The sequence below is a fragment of the Carcharodon carcharias genome, chromosome 5 (genome assembly GCF_017639515.1).
Source record: "Carcharodon carcharias isolate sCarCar2 chromosome 5, sCarCar2.pri, whole genome shotgun sequence".
NCBI classification, from domain to species: Eukaryota; Metazoa; Chordata; class Chondrichthyes; order Lamniformes; family Lamnidae; genus Carcharodon; species Carcharodon carcharias.
The window spans coordinates 25857541-25878865 of record NC_054471.1 but is presented as its reverse complement, the minus strand read 5'-3'; the positions used below and the strand labels follow the sequence as shown (position 1 = coordinate 25878865).

The following is a 21325-nucleotide window of genomic DNA, read 5'->3' as shown; positions in this document are numbered from 1 at the left end:
CCCGGTCTGTGGGAACTGACCCCGGCCTCTGGGACTGACCCTGGTCTCTGGGACTGACCCCGGTCTGTGGGAACTGACCCTGGCCTCTGGGACTGACCCTGGTCTCTGGGACTGACCCCGGCCTCTGGGACTGCCCCCGGCCTCTGGGACTGACCCCGGCCTCTGGGACTGACCCCGGTCTCTGGGATTGACCCCGGTCTCTGGGACTGACCCCGGCCTCTGGGACTGCCCCCGGCCTCTGGGACTGACCCCGGCCTCTGGGACTGACCCTGGTCTCTGGGATTGACCCCGGTCTGTGGGAACTGACCCTGGCCTCTGGGACTGACCCTGGTCTCTGGGACTGACCCTGGCCTCTAGGACTGACCCTGGTCTCTGGGACTGACCCTGGCCTCTGGGACTGACCCTGGCCTCTGGGACTGCCCCCGGCCTCTGGGACTGCCCCCGGCCTCTGGGACTGACCCTGGCCTCTGGGACTGACCCTGGTCTCTGGGACTGACCCTGGCGTGTGGGAACTGACCCCGGTCTTTGAGACTGACCCCGGCCTGTGGGAACTGACCCGGCCTCTGGGACTGACCTCGGCCTCTGGGACTGACCCCGGCCTCTGGGACTGACCTCGGCCTGTGGGAACTGACCCGGCCTCTGGGACTGACCTCGGCCTGTGGGAACTGACCCGGCCTCTGGGACTGACCTCGGCCTGTGGGAACTGACCCGGCCTCTGGGACTGACCCCGGCCTCTGGGACTGACCCCGGCCTCTGGGACTGACCCCGGTCTGTGGGAACTGACCCGGTCTCTGGGACTGACCCCGGCCTGTGGGACTGACCCCGGCCTCTGGGACTGACCCCGGCCTCTGGGACTGACCCCGGTCTGTGGGAACTCACCCGGTCTCTGGGACTGACCCCGGTCTCTGAGACTGACCCCGGCCTGTGGGAACTGACCCCGGCCTGTGGGAACTGACCCGGCCTGTGGACTGACCCCAGCCTATGGACTGACCCCGGACTGTGGGACTGACCTGGCCTTTGGGAACTGACCCCGGCCTGTGGGACTGACCCGGGGTATGGACTGACCCTGGACTGTGGGACTGACCTGGCCTTTGGGAACTGACCTGGCCTGTGGGGCTGACACCGGCCTGTGGGGCTGACCCAGGCCTGTGGGAACTGACCCCGGCCTGTGGGAACTGACCCGGCCTGTGGGAACTGACCCCGGCCTGTGGGAACTGACCCGGCCTGTGGGAACTGACCCCGGCCTGTGGGAACTGACCCGGCCTGTGGGAACTGACCCCGGCCTGTGGGAACTGACCCGGCCTATGGACTGAGCCCGGCCTGTGTGAACTGATCCTGGTCTGTGTGACCTGTGCAAACAGAAACTGAAAAGGAGGCTCCAAGCCTTTAGGAGCCCGTTCTAAACCCTACTTCTCTCCGTATGAACGACACCAGCCCAAGAACTCCTTCATCCACCAGATGACAATTCCATCTTCTACCCAATAGTCAATGTGCACAAAGACTCACTGGAGGCTCATGCCAGTACAGACACGTTGGGCTGAATGGCCTGTTACTGTGCAGTAAAATTCAATGTCATTCAATTCATGGCACTGGTGTTTAAATCAAGAAGATAAGGGACGTTGGCGACACTCAGGATCTCATGCGATTAAACTTCTGGAACATTCTCGAGCTGCCTTCGAGGATCCGACTCACTCCTCCCTTGTTATTTTGAGCCTCAGGGGCCGACTCCTACATATTGAGACAGATTCTGCCAACAAGTAACTGAGGGAATGGAAGTGCGAGGGGGAGGGGAGGGGTAGGGAAAGTAGGACACAGAAGGAAAAGGAGGAGGAGGGAAGGTTAAGGAGATGGAGGAGAGGTAACATGAATCCCATTATCTAGAGTCTTGGCTTCGGCAGTTTAACGTCATATCACAGCCCAGCCTGTTTTCTGTGTTTTCCCAATGTGGGGGTGGGGGTAGGCGGGCTTGTTCTAGAACGTTCTGTAGTGCGGCATGTACTGATGAACGAGGAGCAGTTCAGCTGTTGGAAGGAAGTTCTGGCTCCATCTCAGTTTTGCTCCTGCAACATAGCTGTCATGATGGAGATGAGGTGATCCAGTCCCCAGAGGTAACCGTCCTCTCGATTGCCCTCCACCCAGGCTATCCTGTGGGTCAGGACCTGGCCCTCCGGCAGGGGCGTCGTTTTGCCAAAGTCAATCATCCAAACCTTGGCTTGGTCCCGTCTGTCATGTACAAAGAGCAAGGAGCTTCCGATCACCTGGGATACAACAGGACAGATGCCGTCAACACAGGCAGCCTCAACCAACACAGTATTTATAGAATGACTTTCACAACCTCAGCACACTCCCAAAGCGCTTTGAAGCCAATGAAAAACCTATTGAAGTATAGCCATTTTTGTAACGTTGGAAACATGGTGGACAATTTATGCACAGCAAGGTCCCACAAAGCAGCAGTGTGACCATCTGTGTCAATAATGTTGACTGAGGGATAATTATTGGCCAGGACACTGGGCATGACTCTCCTGCTCTACTCCAAATAGTGTCACAGGATCTGTTTACATCCACAAGACCATAAGGCGTCTGAGAATTAGGCCATTCAGCCCATCGAGTCTACTCCGCCGTTCAATGAGATCATGGCTGATCTGATGATCCTCAACTCCATTTTCCTGCCTTTTCCCTATAACCCTTGATTCCCTTATTGATTAAAAATCTGTCTATCTCAGCCTTGAATATACTTAACGACCCAGCCTCTACATCCCTCTGCGGTAAAGAATTCCACAGGTTAACTACCCTCTGAGAGAAGAAATTCCTCCTCATCCCTGTTTTAAATGGGTGACCCCTTACTCTGAGATTATGCCCTCTGGTCCTAGACTCTCCCACAAGGGCAAACAATCTCTCAGCATCTACCCTGTCAAGCCCCCTAAGAATCTTATATGTTTTAATAAGGTGACCTCTAATTCTTCTAAACTCCAATGAGTACAGGCCCAACTTACTCAACCTCTCCTCATAAGAAAATCCCTCCATATCCGGGATCAACCTAGTGAACCTTCTCTGGACTGCCTCCAATGCCAGTATATCTGTCCTTAGATAAGGGGACCAAAACTGTTCACAGTGTTCTAGGTGTGGTCTAACTAGTGCCTTGTATAGTTTTAGCAAGACTTCCCTATTTTTATACTCCATTCCCTTTGAAATAAAGGCCAACATTCCATTTGCCTTACCTCTTACCTGCTGAACTTGTATGTTAGCTTTTTGGGATTCATGTACGAGGACCCCCAAATCCCTCTGTGCTGCAGCTTTCTGCAATCTTTCTCCATTTAAATAATATTCAGCTCCTCTATTCTTCCTGCCAAAGTGCATAACCTCACACTTTCCCACATTATATTCTATCTGCCACGTTTTTGCCCACTCGCTTAACCTGTCTATATGCCTCTGTAGACTCTGTGTCATTCTCACCACTTGCCTTCCCACCTATTTTTATGACATCCACAAACTTGCTGATAGTACATTCATCTCCCTCATCCAAGTCATTAATGTATATTGTAAATAATTGTGGCCCCAGCACTGATCCCTGTGGCACTCCACAAGTTACAGGTTGCTATCCTGAAAATGTCCCCCTTATCCCAACTCTCTGTCTCTAGTAGTTAGCTAGTCCTCTATCCATGCTAACATGCTACCCCCAACAACATGGGCTCTTATCTTATTAAGTAGCCTTATGTGCGGTACCTTATCAAACACCTTTTGGAAATCCAAATATATTACATTTACTGGTTCTCATTTATCTATCCTGCTTGTTACCTCCTCAAAGAATTCTAATAAGTGTCAGGCATGATTTCCCCTTCATGAAGCCATGCTGCCTCTGCTTGATTAGATTATGTATTTCTAAATGTTCTGCTATTACATCCTTTATAATAAGCGGCAACATTTTCCCAATGGCAAATGTTGAGCTAACTGACCTGTTTTTGTCTCCCTCCCTTTTTGAATAAGTGTGTTACATTGGCAGTTTTCCAATCTTCTGGGACTGTTCCAGAATCTAAGGATTCTTGGAAGATTGCTATCAATGCATCCACTATCTCTGTAACCACTTCCTTTAATATCCTAGGATGTAACCCATCAGGTCCAGGGGACTTATCAGCCTTTAGCCCCATTAGTTTCCCCAGTATTTTTTCTCTAGTGATAGTTATTGTATTTATTTCCTCCCTCCCCCTTTGCCGCATGATTATTTAGTATTTTTGGAATGCTATTAGTGTCTTCTACTGTGAAGACTGATGCAAAGTATTTATTCAACTTCTCTGCCTTTTCCCAGTTCCCCATTATTATGTCCCCAGCCTCATTCTCTAAAGGGTTTATGTTCACTTTGGCCTCACTCTGCCTTTTTATATACTTAAAGAAGCTCTTACTGCCCGTTTTTATATTACTTGCTAGTTTATCCTCAAAATTTATTTTCTCCCTCTTTATTACTATTTTAGTCATGTTCTGTTGGTTTTTAAAACTTTCCCAATCCTCTGGCTTACCACTAATCTTTACTACATTGTATGTTTTTTCTTCCACCTTGATACTATCTTTAACTTCATTGGTTAACCATGGTTGGTTTATCCCCTTCCTAAAATCCCCCTTCCTCACTGGGATATATCTTTGTTGAGAGTCATGAACTACTTTCTAAAACGTCTGCCATTGTTCATCAACCATCTTTTCTGCTAAACTGCTTTCCCAGTCCACTGCAGCCAACTCTGTCCTCATTCCATTGTAATTAATTACCCTTATTTAAGTTTAGCACAGTTGTTTCTGAACTAAGTTTCTAAATTCTACCATGTTATGTTCACTGTTTCCTGGGGGATCTTTTACTCTGAGATCATTTATTAAACACGCCTCATTACACATACCAGATCCAAAATAGCCTCATCCCTGGTTGGATTCACAACATATTGTTCTAGGAAACTGTCCCGAATACACTATGAATTCTTGGCTATGGCTACCTCTGCCAATGTGACTTCCCAAACTACATGGAAATTAAAGTCACCCTTAATTGATATACATTTTTTTACATGCCCTCATTATTTCCTGATTTATTCTCTGTCCGACAGCTACTGTTAGGGAGCCTATGGACTACTCCCACCAGTGTCTTCTTCCTCTTGTTATTTCTTACCTCCACCCATATAGATTCCACATCTTCCAATCTAGGATCCTTTCTTGGTATCGTACTTATTCCATCTCATACTAACAAAGCTACCCCACCACCCTTTCCTTCTTGCCCTGCCCTTTCGAAAGTTCACATATCCCTGAATATTTAGTTCCCAGCTTTGATCTCCTTGTAACCAGGTCTCTGTAATGGCTATAAGATCATACCCATTAACCTCTATTCGTGCTGTTAATTCATTTATTTGGTTCCAAATACTATATGCATTTAAGTAAAGAGCCATTAATTTTGCCTTTTTACCATTTTTCCCCCTTTGTCCCTATTTGCAGCTTTTTTTAATGTTTGTACACTCTATTCCTTCCTGTCACACTCTGGGTATCATTACCTAAGCAGCTGCCCTGCAATGCAGCCATATCCTTTTGCTTTGTAAGCCTACTTATCCCGTCTCTAGAAGCCTCTCCCCTCTATTTGGTTTAAAGCCCTCTCTTCACCTTAATGTTAATAGGATTCAAGCTAATTGTTGAAGCCAAGGCCAATATATAGAGAGAGTTTATTGACTTGCTCAGTCCCACAGCTCTCTTCCCATTTTACCCAGTGTCCCGGTTATCCCCTATTTATACTCTTTTAAGTAAACAAAAACCGATAAATTAAACTAAAAATCAATAAATCAGAGGGGCTGACAGCCGCTGGTGGGGCACTGTAACTTATTACCTATTTATATGTGCTAAAGACAAGTAATACCTATCATCTGTTTCTCTTAACCGAAACAATGTAATTGACATGACATTAATAAATTTAAACCATTTAATTGACAAAGACATTAACACCTAGCAGGCAGATAAGCATCAGTTTAACATTTTATCCAATAGACGGCACCTCTGGCAGTGCAGCACTCCCTTAGTACTGCACTGGAGTGCCCAGCCTGATTATTGTCCTCAAGTCCCTGGACCGAGACTTGAACCCATAACCTCCTGGCTCACAGGTAAGAGTGCTACCCACTTCACAGGAACGCAACAGGCCCTGCTGGGCTTTGGTTACTGTGTAGGAATGGAATTACCTTGGGCTGCCTTCCTGGGCCCTCATCTAAGTGGGCGTTAACAGACTATTCAACTGTGGCAGGACTCAAAGCTAAGCCCGCATTCCGGTCGCTGCCCAGAGTCCAGCAGCATTTGCTTTCCAGCGGGGTGGGGATGGGTGGCTCGAGGACAGGGCCCTGGCTTCTCTCTAGCCCAGGAGCAGTGCGATCCTATCCTCAGGAGTACCATCAGGGAGGGAGGCAGGGACATTAAACTCCCAAATCTCCTAGGAAACCACAGGAGAGTGAGTGGACAAGCAGTAACCATGGACATGGTGAAAGAAACAGATAAACAGAGATGAGAGATTACTGCCAGAAAGAAAATAAACAGCAACACTTTAAATCAGTCTGTTGCAAATAGAGCTCGCCAAGTCTTTGGTTCTCCCACATTCCCCCTCTCTCATAAATCTCAGGCACATTCCATCACTGCTGACAGCCCAATTATTCCAGCTTGTTTATCAGCACTCAGTAAAAACACAATTTATACCTCAAGTAACGGCAGCTCCAAAAGTATTTTCTAACCGCACCCGGTCTCCCGAGAGATTCTCCCCTCTCCCAGTTCTCCCAAAACATTCTCCGTCTCCCAGTTTCCCGAGAGATTTCTCCCGCCCCGCACCGCAGCACCGCCCCCCCCCCCCCGCCAACCACCGAGTCCCCGGAGAGATTCTTCTTCACTCCCAGACTCCTGAGAGATTCTCCCTCTCCTGGTCTCCGGAGAGATTTCTCTCTCTCCAATGTCTCTGGAGAGATTTCTCTCTCTTCCAGTCTCCCAAGAGATTCTCCTCCTCTCCCAGTATCCCAAAAGATTCTTTCCCTCTCCCAGTCTCCTGAGAGATTCTCCTCCCTGTCCCAGTCTCCCAAGAGATTCCTCCTCTCCCAGTTTCATAGAAGCATAGAATTATTGAAAATAGGAGCCGGAGTCGGTCCTTTGGCCCTTCAAGCCTGCTCCACCATTCAATATGATCATGGCTGATCCTCTATCTCAACACCATACTCCCGCTCTCTCCCCCATACCCCTTGACTCCTTTAGAGTCCACCCAATCTATTTCCTTCTTAAATATATTCAGTTATTTGGCCTCTGCAGCCTTCTGTGGTAGAGAATTCCATAGGTTCACCACCCTCTGAGTGAAGAAATTTCTCCTCATCTCAGTCCTAAGACTGGAAAATTGCTAATGTAACCCCCTGTTTAAGAAGGGAGTGAGGCAAAAGCCAGGAAATTACAGGCCGATTAGCCTAACCTCGGTCGTTGGTGAGATTTTAGAGTCCATTATTAAGGATGAGATTTCAGAATACTTGGAAGTGCATGGTAAAATAGGGCAAAGTCAGCATGGTTTCATCAAGGGGAGGTCATGCCTGACAAATCTGTTAGAATTCTTTGAGGAGGTAACGAGTAGGTTAGACAAAGGAGAGCCAATGGATGTTATCTACTTGGACTTCCAGAAGGCCTTTGACAAGGTGCCGCACAGGAGGCTGCTCAGTAAGATAAGAGCCCATGGTGTTAGAGGCAAGGTAGTAGCATGGATAGAAGATTGGCTGTCTGACAGGAGGCAGAGAGTGAGGATAAGGGGGTCCTTCTCAGGATGGCAGCCAGTGACTAGTGGAGTTCCGCAGGGGTCAGCGTTGGGACCACAACTTATCACTTTTTACATTAATGATCTAGATGAAGGAACTGAGGGCATTCTGGCTAAGTTTGCAGATGATACAAAGATAGGTGGAGGGACAGGTAGTATTGAGGAGGCGGGGAGGCTGCAGAAGGATTTGGACAGGTTAGGAGAACGGGCAAAGAAGTGGCAGATGGAATACAACGTGGGCAAGTGTGAGGTCATGCACTTTGGTAGAAAGAATAGAGGCATAGACTATTTTCTAAATGGGGAGAGAATTCAGAAATCTGGAGTGCAAAGGGACTTGGGAGTCCTAGTCCAGGATTCTCTTAAGGTTAACTTGCAGGTTGAATTGGTAGTTAGGAAGACAAATGCAATGTTGGCATTTATTTCAAGAGGACTAGAATATAAAAGCAGGGATGTGCTGCTGAGGCTTTATAAGGCTCTGGTCAGACCACATTTAGAATATTGTGAGCAATTTTGGGCCGCGTATCTCAGGAAGGATGTTCTGGCCCTGGAGAGGGTCCAGAGGAGGTTCACGAGAATGATCCCAGGAATGAAAGGCTTAACATATGGGGAACGTTTGAGGACTCTGAGTCTATACTTGATGGAGTTTAGAAGGATGATGGGGGATCTGATTGAAACTTGCAGAATATTGAAAGGCCTGGATAGAGTGGACATGGGGAAGATGTTTCCATTAGTAGGAGAGACTAGGACCCAAGGGCACAGCCTCAGAGTAAAGGGAAGACCTTTTAGAACAGAGATGAGGAGAAACTTCTTTAGCCAGAGAGTGATGAATCTATGGAATTCATTGCCACAGAAGACTATGGAGGCCAGATCATTAAGTGAATTTAAGACGGAGATAGATAGGTTCTTGATTGGTAAGGGGATCAAAGGTTACGGGGAGAAGGCGGGAGAATGGGGTTGAGAAACTTATCAGCCATGGTTGAATGGTGGAGCAGACTCGATGGGCCGAATGGCCTAATTTCTGCTCCCATGCTTTATAAATGGTCTACCCCGTATCCTGAGATTGTAACCCCTTGTTCTAGACCCCCCAGCCAGAGGAAACATCATCCCTGCATCCAGTCTGTCCAGCCCTGTCAGAATTTTATACATTTCAATGAGATCCTCTCTCATTCTTCTAAATTCGTGAGTACAGGTCTAGTCAGCCCAATCTCTGCTCATACGACAATCCTGCCATCCCAGGAATCAGTCTGGTGAACCTTTGCTGCACTCTCTCTATGGCAAGTATATCCCTTCTTAGGTAAGGAAATCAAAACTCAATACACACAATATTCCAGGTGTGGTCTCTGTGTAGCTGCAGTAAGACATCCTTGCTCTTATACTCAAATCTTCTCACAATGAAGGCCAATATACCATTTGCCTTCCAAACTGCTTGCTGCACCTGCATGCTTGCTTTCAGTGGTTGGTGTACAAGGACACCCAGGTCCCTTTCTACATCAACATTTCCCAACCTATCACCATTTAAATAATACTCTGCCATTCTGTTTTTCCTACCAAAGTGGATAACTTCACCTTTATCCACATCTGCCATGTATTTGTCCATTGACTCCACCTGTCTAAATCACCTTGAAGCCTCTTAACACCCTCCTCATCCCCCACATTCCCACCAAGGTTCATGTTATCAGCAAACTTGGAAATATTACATTTGGTTCCTTGATCCAAATCATTGAGATAATTGTGAATACCTGGGGCCCAAGCACTGATCCCTGCGATACCCAACTAGTCACCGCCTGCCACTCCGAAAAAGACCCATTTATTCCTACTCTCTGTTTCCTGTCTGCTAACCAATTCTCAATCCATGCCAATATATATCCCCCAATCCCATGTGCTTTAATTTTACACACTAACTCTTATGTGAGACTTTATCAAAAGCTTCCTGAAATTCCAAATACACGACATCCACTGCTTCTCCCTTAACTATTCTACCAGTTACATCCTCAAAAAACTCCTGTAGGTTTGTCAAACATGATTTTCCTTTAATAAATCCATGTTAATTTTGTCTAATCCTGTTGATATTTTCTGTGTCCTGTTATCACATCCTTTATAATAGACTCTAGCATTTTCCCTACTACTGATGTTAGGCTAACCGGTCTGTGATTCACTGTCTTCTCCCTCCCTCCTTTTTTAAATAGTGGGGTTACATTCACCACCCTCCAATCTGCCGGAATTGTTCCAGAATCTACAGAATTTTGGGACATGACAACCAATACATCCACTATTTCCATGGCCACCTCCTTTAGTATCCTGGGATGTGGATTATCAGGCCCTGGGGATTTATTAGCTTTCAGTCCCATTAATTTCTCCAGCACTACTTGTTTAGTAATACTAATTTCCTTCAATTCCTCTTCTCACTACACTCCTGGTTCTCTAGCATTCCTAGGAAGTTATTTGTGTCTTCCTCCATGAAGACAGAACTAAAGTAGTTGTTTAACTGCTCTGCCATTTCCTTGTTCTCTTTTCTAAATTCTCCCATATCAGATTGTAAAGGACCTACATTTGTCTTCACTAATCTTTCTTTTTACATACTTAAGATTCCTGAGAGATTCTCTCTCTCCCAGTCTCCCAAGAGACTTCCCCTCTCCCAGTTTCCTGAGAGATTCTCTCCCTCTCCCAGTCTCCTGAAAGATTCCCCCGCTCCCAGTCTCCTTAGAGATTCCCTGTTTCCTGGCCCCTTACGAGATTCCTTCTCTCCTAGTCTCCATTGGTGGCAAAAATGTTCACCTTTAGACATCGAGGAGTTGTACATTAATGACATATTTCCATGCATAGATGTCTGCATCATCAGAGCATGGGGAGGGGACCTCTTAAAAGGGCAAGGCTGACCCCAGATTCAGTGAGGCCACCCTTGGTGCCCTCCTGCGGGCAGTTGATTAGCTAATTCTGAGTGCTGTGAAGAGGAGGAAGCCCTGGCACACTCATGTTGTATGGGAGTTGGTGGCTGACTAGGTCAGTAGTGTTGGCTTTGTGAGGAGGACCTGGTCCCAATGCCATAAAAAGCCAAATGACCTCAAGAGGTCAGCAAGGGTGAGTAAGGCACCAGTATGAACAATATTGGTCCAGTGTGATACAGGTCACACTAGCGGAAGTAATAGGCATTCGAGTTTAGCTGCTCATCCAAAGTTGCATGTTTCTACAAGAGCACAACTCTCCTAGATCATGTCATGGTGAATTCCAAGCAATGATCTACTTCAATGGCAGGTGGTTGGCGCAATCACCTTATGATGCCAAAGCACAGGCTTCAGTCAGGCGTGTGCTCTGGTAGTGGGGTTGAGACATGACATCTGATAGTTTGAAACTGCTGATGAAATCTGTGTCAAATCTCTTCAGGAGAAGCGAGCCCACAGCGCTCGAGAGCGAGCCCGTACAGGGTATATCCAACACTGAAGTCCTGACTGCTGGCTCTGCCAGAGCCTGACTCGTCCAGGAATTAGGCGGTGCCAAGATTGGAGGGAGGCCTGGTTCTGGTGAGATGGCAAAAGTATCAGACTGCTTGATAAGGGGAGATGGCTTGAGTTGGTTTAAAGGAGGTTAGGAAATGTGCAATGTGTTTGGTGAACAAAGTTCACACATTGTAGCCTTAACAAGATTCATATTCAGAAACTTCACACCATCATGCAAGGTTTCATAGCGTCTGCGGAGCTCATTCATGCCTGTCAGGCCATGTAAAGGTTTATGTGAGTTATGTGATGCGGGCATGTGTCAAGTAATGTGATGCCCAGTTACCCCCTTACTGATCTCTCTCTCTCACAGGAGAAGCCTCTTCAGCACAGGCTGCACATGGTCCATGCAGCAGCCTTCCTGCTCCTCCTCCTCCTCCTCCTCCTCCTCCTCCTCCTCCTCCGATGATGACCTCTCGGAAGGTGCAGTGTCACATCGTCTCTCTGCACCCAGCACAATCACAGATACTGGCACTTCAGCAGCGATCAGTGCATCAGACAAGGGGCATGCACACACCAGTGGGGGCACTTCAGCTGGTAGAGAGTGCGGTGGAGCACGCCTCGGCCAGTCAGAGGAGTGTCTGAGGTGATCTGGATGCTAATTCCGAGTCGGATGATGAGCCCCTGAAGTTGTCTACAAGGCGGCAGATGCTGGATGTTCAGCGTGAGGTCTGTGAAGATTTGGTGGGTATATCAGAGGTGTTGTGTGCTCTGGTGCAGACCGTAGAAGTGTCCTTCTAGGCCATGAGCACTATGATCATCCACTCTTTAGATGATCTAATGCCCTTTTGAACGCCTCGATAGAACCTGCCTCCACCACACTTTCAGGCCCGAATCACTCGTTGTGTGAAAAAGTTTCTCACGTCACATTTGCTTCTTTTGCAAATCACTTTAAATTAGTGCCCTCTCATTCTTGATTCATTTTACAGGTGGTAACAGCTTCTTGCTACCTACTCTGTCCAGCCCTCTCATGATTTTGAAAACTTCTATCAAGTCTCCTCCTAGCCTTCTTCTCTCCAAGGAGAACAGTCCCAACCCCTTCAATCTATCCTCATAGCTGAAGTTTCTCATCCCTGGAACCATTCTTGCAAACCTCTTCCGCACTCTCTCCAATGTGTTCACATCCTTCCTATAATGTGGTGCCCAGAACTGTACACAATATTCCAGCTGAGGTCTAACTTATATAACTTCAGCATAACCTCCCTGCTCTTGTACTCTATGCCCCTATTAATAAAGCCCAGGACACTAAATGCTTTATTAACTGCTCTCTTCACCTATCCTGCCACCTTCAGTGATCTATGCACATATACACCCAAGTCTTTCTGCTCCTGTGCCCCCTTCACAATTTCACCCCTTATTTTGCATGTTCTTCCTACCAAAATTCATCACCTCACACTTCTCCACATTGAACTTCATCTGCCACCTATCTGCCCACTCCACCAACTTGTCTATGTCCTCTTGAAGCTCCACACAGTCCTCCTCACAATTAACAACCCTCCGGAGCTTCGAATCATCCACAAACTTTGAAATTGTCCCCTGCACACCAAGATCTAGATCATTAATATATATCAGGAAAAGCAAGGGTCCCAACACCAACCCCTGGGGAACTCCACTACAAACATTCCTCCAGCCTGAAAAATATCCATTGACCATTACTCTCTGCTTCCTATTTTTCAGCCAATTTTGTATCCACGTCCCTTTTATTCCATGAGCAATAACTTTTCTCAGAAGTCTGTTGTGTGGCACCGTGTCAAATGCCTTTTGAAAGTCCATGTACACCACTACACCACATCAACAGTATTATCCTCATCGACCTTTTCTGTTATCTCTTCAAAAAACTCAAGCAAGTTAGTTGAACAGGATTTCCCCTTTAGAAATCCATGCTGGCTCTTCCTTATCAACCATATTTTTCCATGTGACTATTTATTCTGTCCCGAATAATTGTTGCTAGAATCTTGCCCACCACTGAAGTTAAACGGACTGATGTGGGCTTATCCTTACAACCTTTTTCTGAACAATGTTTGCAATTCTCCTGCACGACCCACTGCGTGTGGTCACACACTAGCATCATGTTGACTGAGTGGAATCCCTGTCTGTTTATGAACGCGCAGGGCTGTCCCTCAGGAGCCTTGATGACTCCATGTGTCCAATCAATGTCTCCCTGCACCCTGGGGAAACCAGCAATGGCTGCAAATCCACGGGCCGTCTCGTTCGGGGTTTGGGCACCCTGGGTGAAGCCGATGGTCATTGCCGGCTGCCTGAACATTGCATCTGTGAACACCTTGACATAATGGTGTGCAGCCTGTGCTGTGTTATCCCAGTCAGGTCCCCACAGCCTTCCTGGAAAGAGCCTGTGGTGAAGGAGTTCAGCTGCTGCTGCCACCTTCAGGGCGACTGACATCGGGAGGCCCCCAAGGTAGTTTGAGGAGATCTCCCCGCGAGCATCTCACCAAGTGGTGTCACAGTCACCCTTGAAAGCCTCAGTCGTCTTCTGCACTGAGTCTCACCCAGTTTCAGGGAGCTGAGTCGCTGCCTATATACCCTTGGTGCTGCGTATAAGGGTTTCTAGGCTCCTCTTGACCATCGCTACTCTGTCCCCTTCCTGAGGCTCTACAGCAGCCTGAGGCTCCCTCTGATCTCTTAATTCTCTCACCCTCCTCCTCCTCATAATCCTCGGCTCCTCCTTGCTGGAGGTTGTGTCTCCGACAGGGACCACAATCCCCATCTGTCTCCGAGAATATTCACCCCTCACCTCTGGGTCATGGGCAGGAGAATATTCAATGAACTATCAAAAGGGCCCCCTGAATGAGGGGGGAATAACCACTAGAGCAGTCCCTGCACTCAAAGGTATTGAAATGCAAAGCTCAGACTCTGCTCTCAGCTGCAGTTTAATAACCCATCAAAACAAGGTTGTGCTTAAATAAACGGGATTCTCACCTGGCATGAATCTCACTTTGAAGGCGGACGATTGCCTTCTAGCTGTATCATTCCAGTCAGACTGCTTGTAAATTGCATCAACTGGCATTTAACTTGATATTTAAATAAGGCGGGCAGGTTCCAGACCTTTTGACCTTCCTGCGTACGGTTTTACAGTAAACTGGCGTGATGATGTCTTGAACGGTGGCCAACATCATCAGGGCCCAATAATACAAACCACAAAGTGGAAACCGCTCCCCATCACCGAGTGCATTATTTAGCCCAGTGTTAAAGACTGTGTCTGTGTGAGACTGTGTCTCTGTGAGAGACTGTGTCTAAGTGTGAGACTGTGTCTGTGTGAGACTGTGTCTCTGTGAGAGACTGTGTCTAAGTGTGAGACTGTGTCTGTGTGAGACGCTGTCTCTGTGAGAGATTGTGTCTGTGTGAGACTGTGTCTAAGTGTGAGACTGTGTCTGTGTGAGAGGCTGTCTCTGTGAGAGACTGTGTCTGTGTGAGACTGTGTCTATGTGAGGGACTGTGTCTGTGTGAGAGGCTGTGTCTGTGTGAGAGGCTGTGTCTGTGTGAGAGGATGTGTCTGTGTGAGACTGTGTCTTTGTGAGGGACTGTGCCTGTGTGAGAGGCTGTGTCTGTGTGAGAGGCTGTGTCTGTGTGAGGCTGTCTTTGTGAGGGACTGTGTCTGTGTGAGAGGTTGTGTCTGTGTGATACTGTGTCTTTGTGAGGGACTGTGCCTGTGTGAGAGACTGTGTCTGTGAGACTGTCTGTGTGAGACTGTCTATGTGTGAGACTGTCTATGTGTGAGACTGTGCCTGTGTGAGGGACTGTGTCTGTGTGAGGGACTGTGCCTGTGTGAGAGACTGTGTCTGTGAGACTGTGTCTGTGTGAGACTGTCTATGTGTGAGACTGTGTCTGTGTGAGGGACTGTTTCTGTGTGAGGGATTGTTTCTATGTGAGAGACTGTGAGTGACAGACTTTGACTGACAGATTGTGACTGACTGGCTGTGTGACCAGCTGTGTCTGTGTGAGAGACTGTTTCTGTGAGAGACCGTCTGTGTGAGATTGTGTCTGTGTGAAAGACTGTTTCTGTGAGAGACTGTCTGTGTGAGATTGTGTCTGTGTGAGAGACTGTTTCTGTGAGAGACTGTCTGTGTGAGATTGTGTCTGTGTGAGAGACTGTTTCTGTGAGAGACTGTCTGTGTGAGATTGTGTCTGTGTGAGAGACTGTTTCTGTGAGAGACTGTGTGAGATTGTGTCTGTGTGAGAGACTGCCTGTGTGAGATTGTGTCTGTGTGAGAGACTGTTTCTGTGAGAGACTGTCTGTGTGAGATTGTGTCTGTGTGAGAGACTGTCTGTGTGAGAGACTGTCTGTGTGAGATTGTGTCTGTGTGAGAGACTGTTTCTGTGAGAGACTGTCTGTGTGAGATTGTGTCTGTGTGAGAGACTGTGTGAGATTGTGTCTGTGTGACACCAACAAGACTCAGGGCCTATAAGGAGAGAATGCTGGAGAGCAAAATCTTCCCAGTTTATCTTAGCAGACTCGGTGACCAGGGGAATGGAAGTGTGGTGAATACTGTTGTCACCAATGTCTCCTTGGCAAACCCCAACCCCCAGCTGTTTACCAATTACTCTTTGGGAAGTCTCACAAAAAATACCAATCTCAGCTCACCTCATGAGTCTTGAAGAAAGGAGAGGCTTCCAGAGTGTCCTTAATCAGCTTCAAACGATCGAGGTACTTTTCCTGGAACAGACACAACATGGGAATCATTGGAGTGAACAGCCCACCTTACTTTTCCCGCGCTCTCACACACCCCCCCTCTCACACTCCCCCCAATCTGCCCTCTTCTTCCTCGGCCCTCCCTACCCCTGTCACCCATCCATCCTCACCTGGATTCCCAGTGCCCCTTCCTCCTTCACCCTCACCCCTCCCCTCAGAGCGAGCTTCTCCCAGCAAGATTCTTGACCAGCACCCCCCACCCTCCCAATTCATGAGCAGTTAATCGAGGAGGCTGTGACCACGGCCCTGACCCACTCTCCCGCCTTTGCATTCGAGAGGTATCGCCATTTCTTCACCCACGTTGCAGCTAAAACCACACCTCCCCTTCCCCGCCGACCCATCCAGCCCAAGGCCCACCCCAGGCCCTCTACACCACGCAAAAGGAAAAAACAAACTCCAAAAAAAAACTTACCAAAATAACCTTGTTTCCTTTGGTGAAGTCCCTGAATGCATCCTCAATCTGATCTTTGGTTTTCGTCTTCTTAAAGTCACGGTTCACCGTCCCATCCTCATTCTGTATGAAGAATAAATAATGAACAGCAGCATAAGGCACTGACCTTTCACCTCTGGGGCCTAAAGGGTAGGCTCAATCCAAGCTCTGAAGGGGCCCCTCTCTCACAGCCCACATCTGCCTGCTCGGGTGGATGTAAAAGATCCCAGGGCACTACTTTAAAGAAGGGCAGTGGAGTTATCCCCAATGTCCTGGCCAACATTTATCCCCCCAACCAACAGATTATCTGGTCATTATCACGTTGCTGCTTAGTGGGAGTTTGCTGAGCACAAATTAGCTCCTGTCCTCACTATATTACAGCGGGGACAACGCCGCAGGAGAAAAGCACTTCATTGGCTGCAAAGGGCTCTGAGACGTCTGGTGGTGGTGAAAAGTACTAAATAAATGCACCTTTTGCCTATATTAAAGATGCTAGATAAATGCAAGTTGTTTCTGTTGGAAATCCTAACTCTTAACTGAAATAAACTGCATCAAATCACCTCCCCATTATCCTCCCCTCGCCCACACTCCTCCCCGCAATGAACAGTTGGAACAAAGGAAAGGATATTCCCTGCTGTTTATTTTTTTGTCTGGCTATGAAATTAGGCCTGCGTCTGTGCTGCCGGCCCATCTTGGCACTTGACCTCCTTCAGCTGCTGTCACGTACAACTGCTTTTCCAAACAGAAATGTCAGCAACAGACATTCCTGTGAGTGTGCGTGAGTGGAAGGAGACAGAAGCCCTGAAGAAAGGGCCCATCAGCTTAACTTAGAGTCAGAGTGGAAACGCAGGTGTCTTTAAGCCCCTGTGCATCGTAACCACGGAGACAAAGGCCAGACCAGTAAGGGGTGTAGGAAGCACTCATGAGGAGGAAGCACACCACTTCCTACAGAGAAAGAAAGAAGGTGCATCTCCCAGCACTTTTCACCGCTCAGGACATCCCAGAGTGCTTTGCAGCCAATAAAGTGCCTTTGATGTGTGGTCACTGTTGTGATGTAGGAAATGTGGCAGCCAATTTACACACAGCAAGCTCTCACAAACAGAATGAAATAATGACCAGGTATTGCCTTTTTTTCCGATTGAGGGATATTGGATAGGGCACCGGGGATAACACCCCCTGCTCTGCTTCAAAATACATTTTTACAGCCACCTTGGAGGCCAGACGGAACATCCGTTTAAAATCTCACCCAAAAGACAGCACTTCCAACAATGCAGCACTTCCTCAGTAGCACCCCACAGAAGAAGAATTAAAATATCACTGAGGGGCCAAATGTCTCCTTTTATAATTCTGGTGTCTCCCCTATTTGTGCTGGAGTCATTGAGTTATACAGCACAGAAACAGGCCCTTCAGCCCATCGTCTTTGTGCAGCCATCAAGCCCCTATCCATTCTAATCCCATTTTCCAGCACTTGGCCCATAGCCCTGAATTCTATGGCGTTTTAAGTGCTCATCTAAATACTTCTTAAATGTTGTGAGGGTTCCTGCTCTACCACCCCCTCAGGCAGTATGTTCCAAATTCCAACCACCCTCTGGGTGAAAACATTTTTCCTTAAATCCCCTCTACACCCCCTGCCCCTAACCTTAAATCTATGCCCCCTGGTTATTTACACCTCCAATAAGGGGAAAAGCTTCTTCCTATCTGGAGGGGGTGCAGAGGAGATTCACCAGGATGTTGCCTGGGATGAAACATTTAAGTTATGAAGAGAGGTTGGATAGACTTGGGTTGTTTTCGTTGGAGCAGAGAAGACTGAGGGGGCGACCTGATCGAGGTGTACAAGATTATGAGGGGCATGGACAGGGTGGATAGGGAGCAGCTGTTCCCCTTAGTTGAAGGGTCAGTCATGAGGGGACATAAGTTCAAGGTGAGGGACAGGAGGTTTAGGGGAATGTGAGGAAAATTTTTTTACCCAGAGGGTGGTGACGGTCTGGAATGTGCTGCCTGGGAGGGTGGTGGAGGCAGGTATACTCACATCCTTTAAAAAGTACCTGGATGAGCACTTGGCACATCATAACATTCAAGGCTATGGGCCAAGTGCTGGTAAATGGGATTAGGTAGGTAGGTCAGGTGTTTCTCACGTGTCGGTGTAGACTCGATGGGCTGAAGGGCCTCTTCTGCACTGTGGGATTCTGTGATCTTTTCTATCTATGCCCCTCACAATTTGTATACCTCTATCAGGACCCTCTTCAGCCCTCTCTGCTCTAAGGAAAAGAACCCTAGCCTATCCAGTCTCTCTTCATAGCTGAAACGCTCCAGCCCAGGCAGCATCCTGGTGAATCTCCTCTGCACCCTCTCCAGTGCAATCACATCCTTCCTATAGTGTGGCAACTAAAACTGCACACAGTACTCCAGCTGTGGCCTACCTAGTGTTTTATATAGTTCCAACATAACCTCCCTGCTCTTATATTCTATGGCTTGGCTAATAAAGGCAAGTATCCCATATGCCTTCTTAACCACATAAGCTACCTGTGCTGCTGCTTTCAGGGATCTTTGGACGTGTACACCAAGGTCTCTCTGATCCTCTGTACTTCCTAGGGTCCCACCATTTATTGTGTATCTCCTTGCAGTGTTAGTCCTCCCAAAATGCTTCACCTCACACTTCTCAGGATTAAATTCCATTTGCCACAGCTCCGCCCATCTTACCAGCCCATCTATATCATCCTGTAATCTAAGGCTTTCCCCCTCACTATTTATGACACCACCAATTTTCGTGTCACCTGCGAACTTACTGATCATACCCCCTATATTCACGTTTAAATCATTGATGTGCACTACAAACAGCAAAGGTCCCAGCACTGATCCCTGTGGTACACCAGTCACCACAGGCTTCCAATCGCAAACATAACCTTCGACCATCACCCCCACCGCCTCCTGCCACTAAGCCAATTTTGGATCCAATTTGCCAAATTGCCCTGAATCTCATGGGACTTCCATGAACCTTCTTGACCATTCTCCCAGGCAGGACCTTACAAAGAGTCACCTCCTCGAAAAATCCAATCAGTTTTGTTAGACAACAGTCAGCAATGGTTTCATGGTCATCATCAGCCTTTTTTTAAATTGCAGACTTTTTTTTTAAATTCAAATTTCACCATCTGCCATGGCGGGATTTGAATTTGGATTCCCAGAGCATTGTTCTAGGTCTCTGGATTACTAGCCCAGTGACAACAACACCTCCCTTATGGATTCAATGGGGAAGAGTTTCACCTTGACCTGATCTGACCCAGACAGCTGGATGGCAAATAGCTTCATGTTGGTAAGGTTGATCCCCAAGAGTATGACTTCATTACACAGTTACTGAGTCATTTTAAACATGGTGAGACTTTATAAGGTGTCAGGAGACACTGGACACACAGCAAGAGAGACTTCGTGAAGGCAGCTAAAGAGGGTGTGGATGGCTGGGAGGGAGCTGACCAGGCAAGGGAATTAGGGACAGAGTTCCGGAGAATGAGGGAGTTCTGTCTGGAAGGCCTACGGCAGATAGCGGAGTAGAGAAAAGGGAGGATGGAAATACAGCAGGACCAAATTCAAAAAGCAACAGGGATGTGGGCCCCTTGAGCAGGGCTGGAGAACCAATGGGAGACAGTGAGGGCAGGGGTGAGAGGTCAGCAGGGCTGGGAACCAATGGAAGACAGTGAGGGCAGGGATGACAGGTCAGCAGGGCTGGAGAACCAATGGGAGACAGTGAGGGCAGGGGTGAGAGGTCAGCAGGGCTGGGAACCAATGGAAGACAGTGAGGGCAGGGATGACAGGTCAGCAGGGCTGGAGAACCAATGGGAGACAGTGAGGGCAGGGATGACAGGTCAGCAGGGCTGGAGAACCAATGGGAGACAGTGAGGTAGGGGTGAGAGGTCAGCGGGGCTGGGAACCAATGGAAGACAGTGAGGGCAGGGATGACAGGTCAGCAGGGCTGGAGAACCAATGGGAGACAGTGAGGTAGGGGTGAGAGGTCAGCAGGGCTGGGAACCAATGGAAGACAGTGAGGGCAGGGATGACAGGTCAGCAGGGCTGGAGAACCAATGGGAGACAGTGAGGGCAGGGATGACAGGTCAGCAGGGCTGGAGAACCAATGGGAGACAGTGAGGTAGGGGTGAGAGGTCAGCAGGGCTGGGAACCAATGGAAAACAGTGAGGGCAGGGATGACAGGTCAGCAGGGCTGGAGAACCAATGGAAGACAGTGAGGGCAGGGGTGACAGGTCAGCAGGGTTTAGTGCAGGGTATATGATGGCGTGTGGACAGAGTAGATAGGGAAGAACTATCCCCTTGACAGAAGGATCGAGGACTGGAGGACACTGATTTAAGGTGATTGGCAATAGAAGCAACAGCAACGTGGAGAAAACCATTTTTATGCAGTGGGTTTGTAGAATCTGGAATGCACTGGCTGAGAGTGTGGCGGAGGCAGATTTAACTGTGGTTTTCAAAAGCAAATTGGATCATTATTTAAAGAGGAAAAACTTGCAGGACTACAGGGAATAGGCAGAGGTATGAGGAGCATTGCTCATTCAGAGGTCTGGCACCGGCTGATTGGCCTCCCTCTCTGTTGTAACCATTCGATGTTCCTATCGGGAATACTGGAGGTTCGCAAGCTGCACACTCATGAAACATTCACATGTGTGTACTCATGTACACACATTCACAAGCAGCAGCTACACATGTTACATATGTATATGTTACACACACTCTCACCTTACTCACACACATACACCTTACACACACTCTCACACACCTTAAACAGTGTCACACTCACCTTACACACACTCACACAGTGTCACACTCACCTTACACACACTTTCACACACCTTACACAGTGTCACACTCACCTTACACACACTCACACACCTTACACAGACACACACACCTTA

The 21325-nt window shown here is 48.0% G+C and overlaps 1 protein-coding gene across 1 annotated transcript in view; it reads right to left on the bottom strand.

Moving 5' to 3' along the window:
• Positions 1–977: 977 nt before the first annotated feature.
• LOC121278336 (inositol-trisphosphate 3-kinase B-like) overlaps positions 978–21325 on the bottom strand; it is a 179171-nt gene continuing 158823 nt past the window's right edge. The window contains exons 5-7 of the mRNA XM_041188643.1: positions 16392–16493; positions 15872–15943; positions 978–2258 (exon numbers count right to left, since the gene is read on the bottom strand). Coding sequence (XP_041044577.1) covers positions 2049–2258; positions 15872–15943; positions 16392–16493 — 384 coding nt within the window. The 3' untranslated portion in view covers positions 978–2048. The remainder of the gene's footprint in view (positions 2259–15871; positions 15944–16391; positions 16494–21325) is intronic.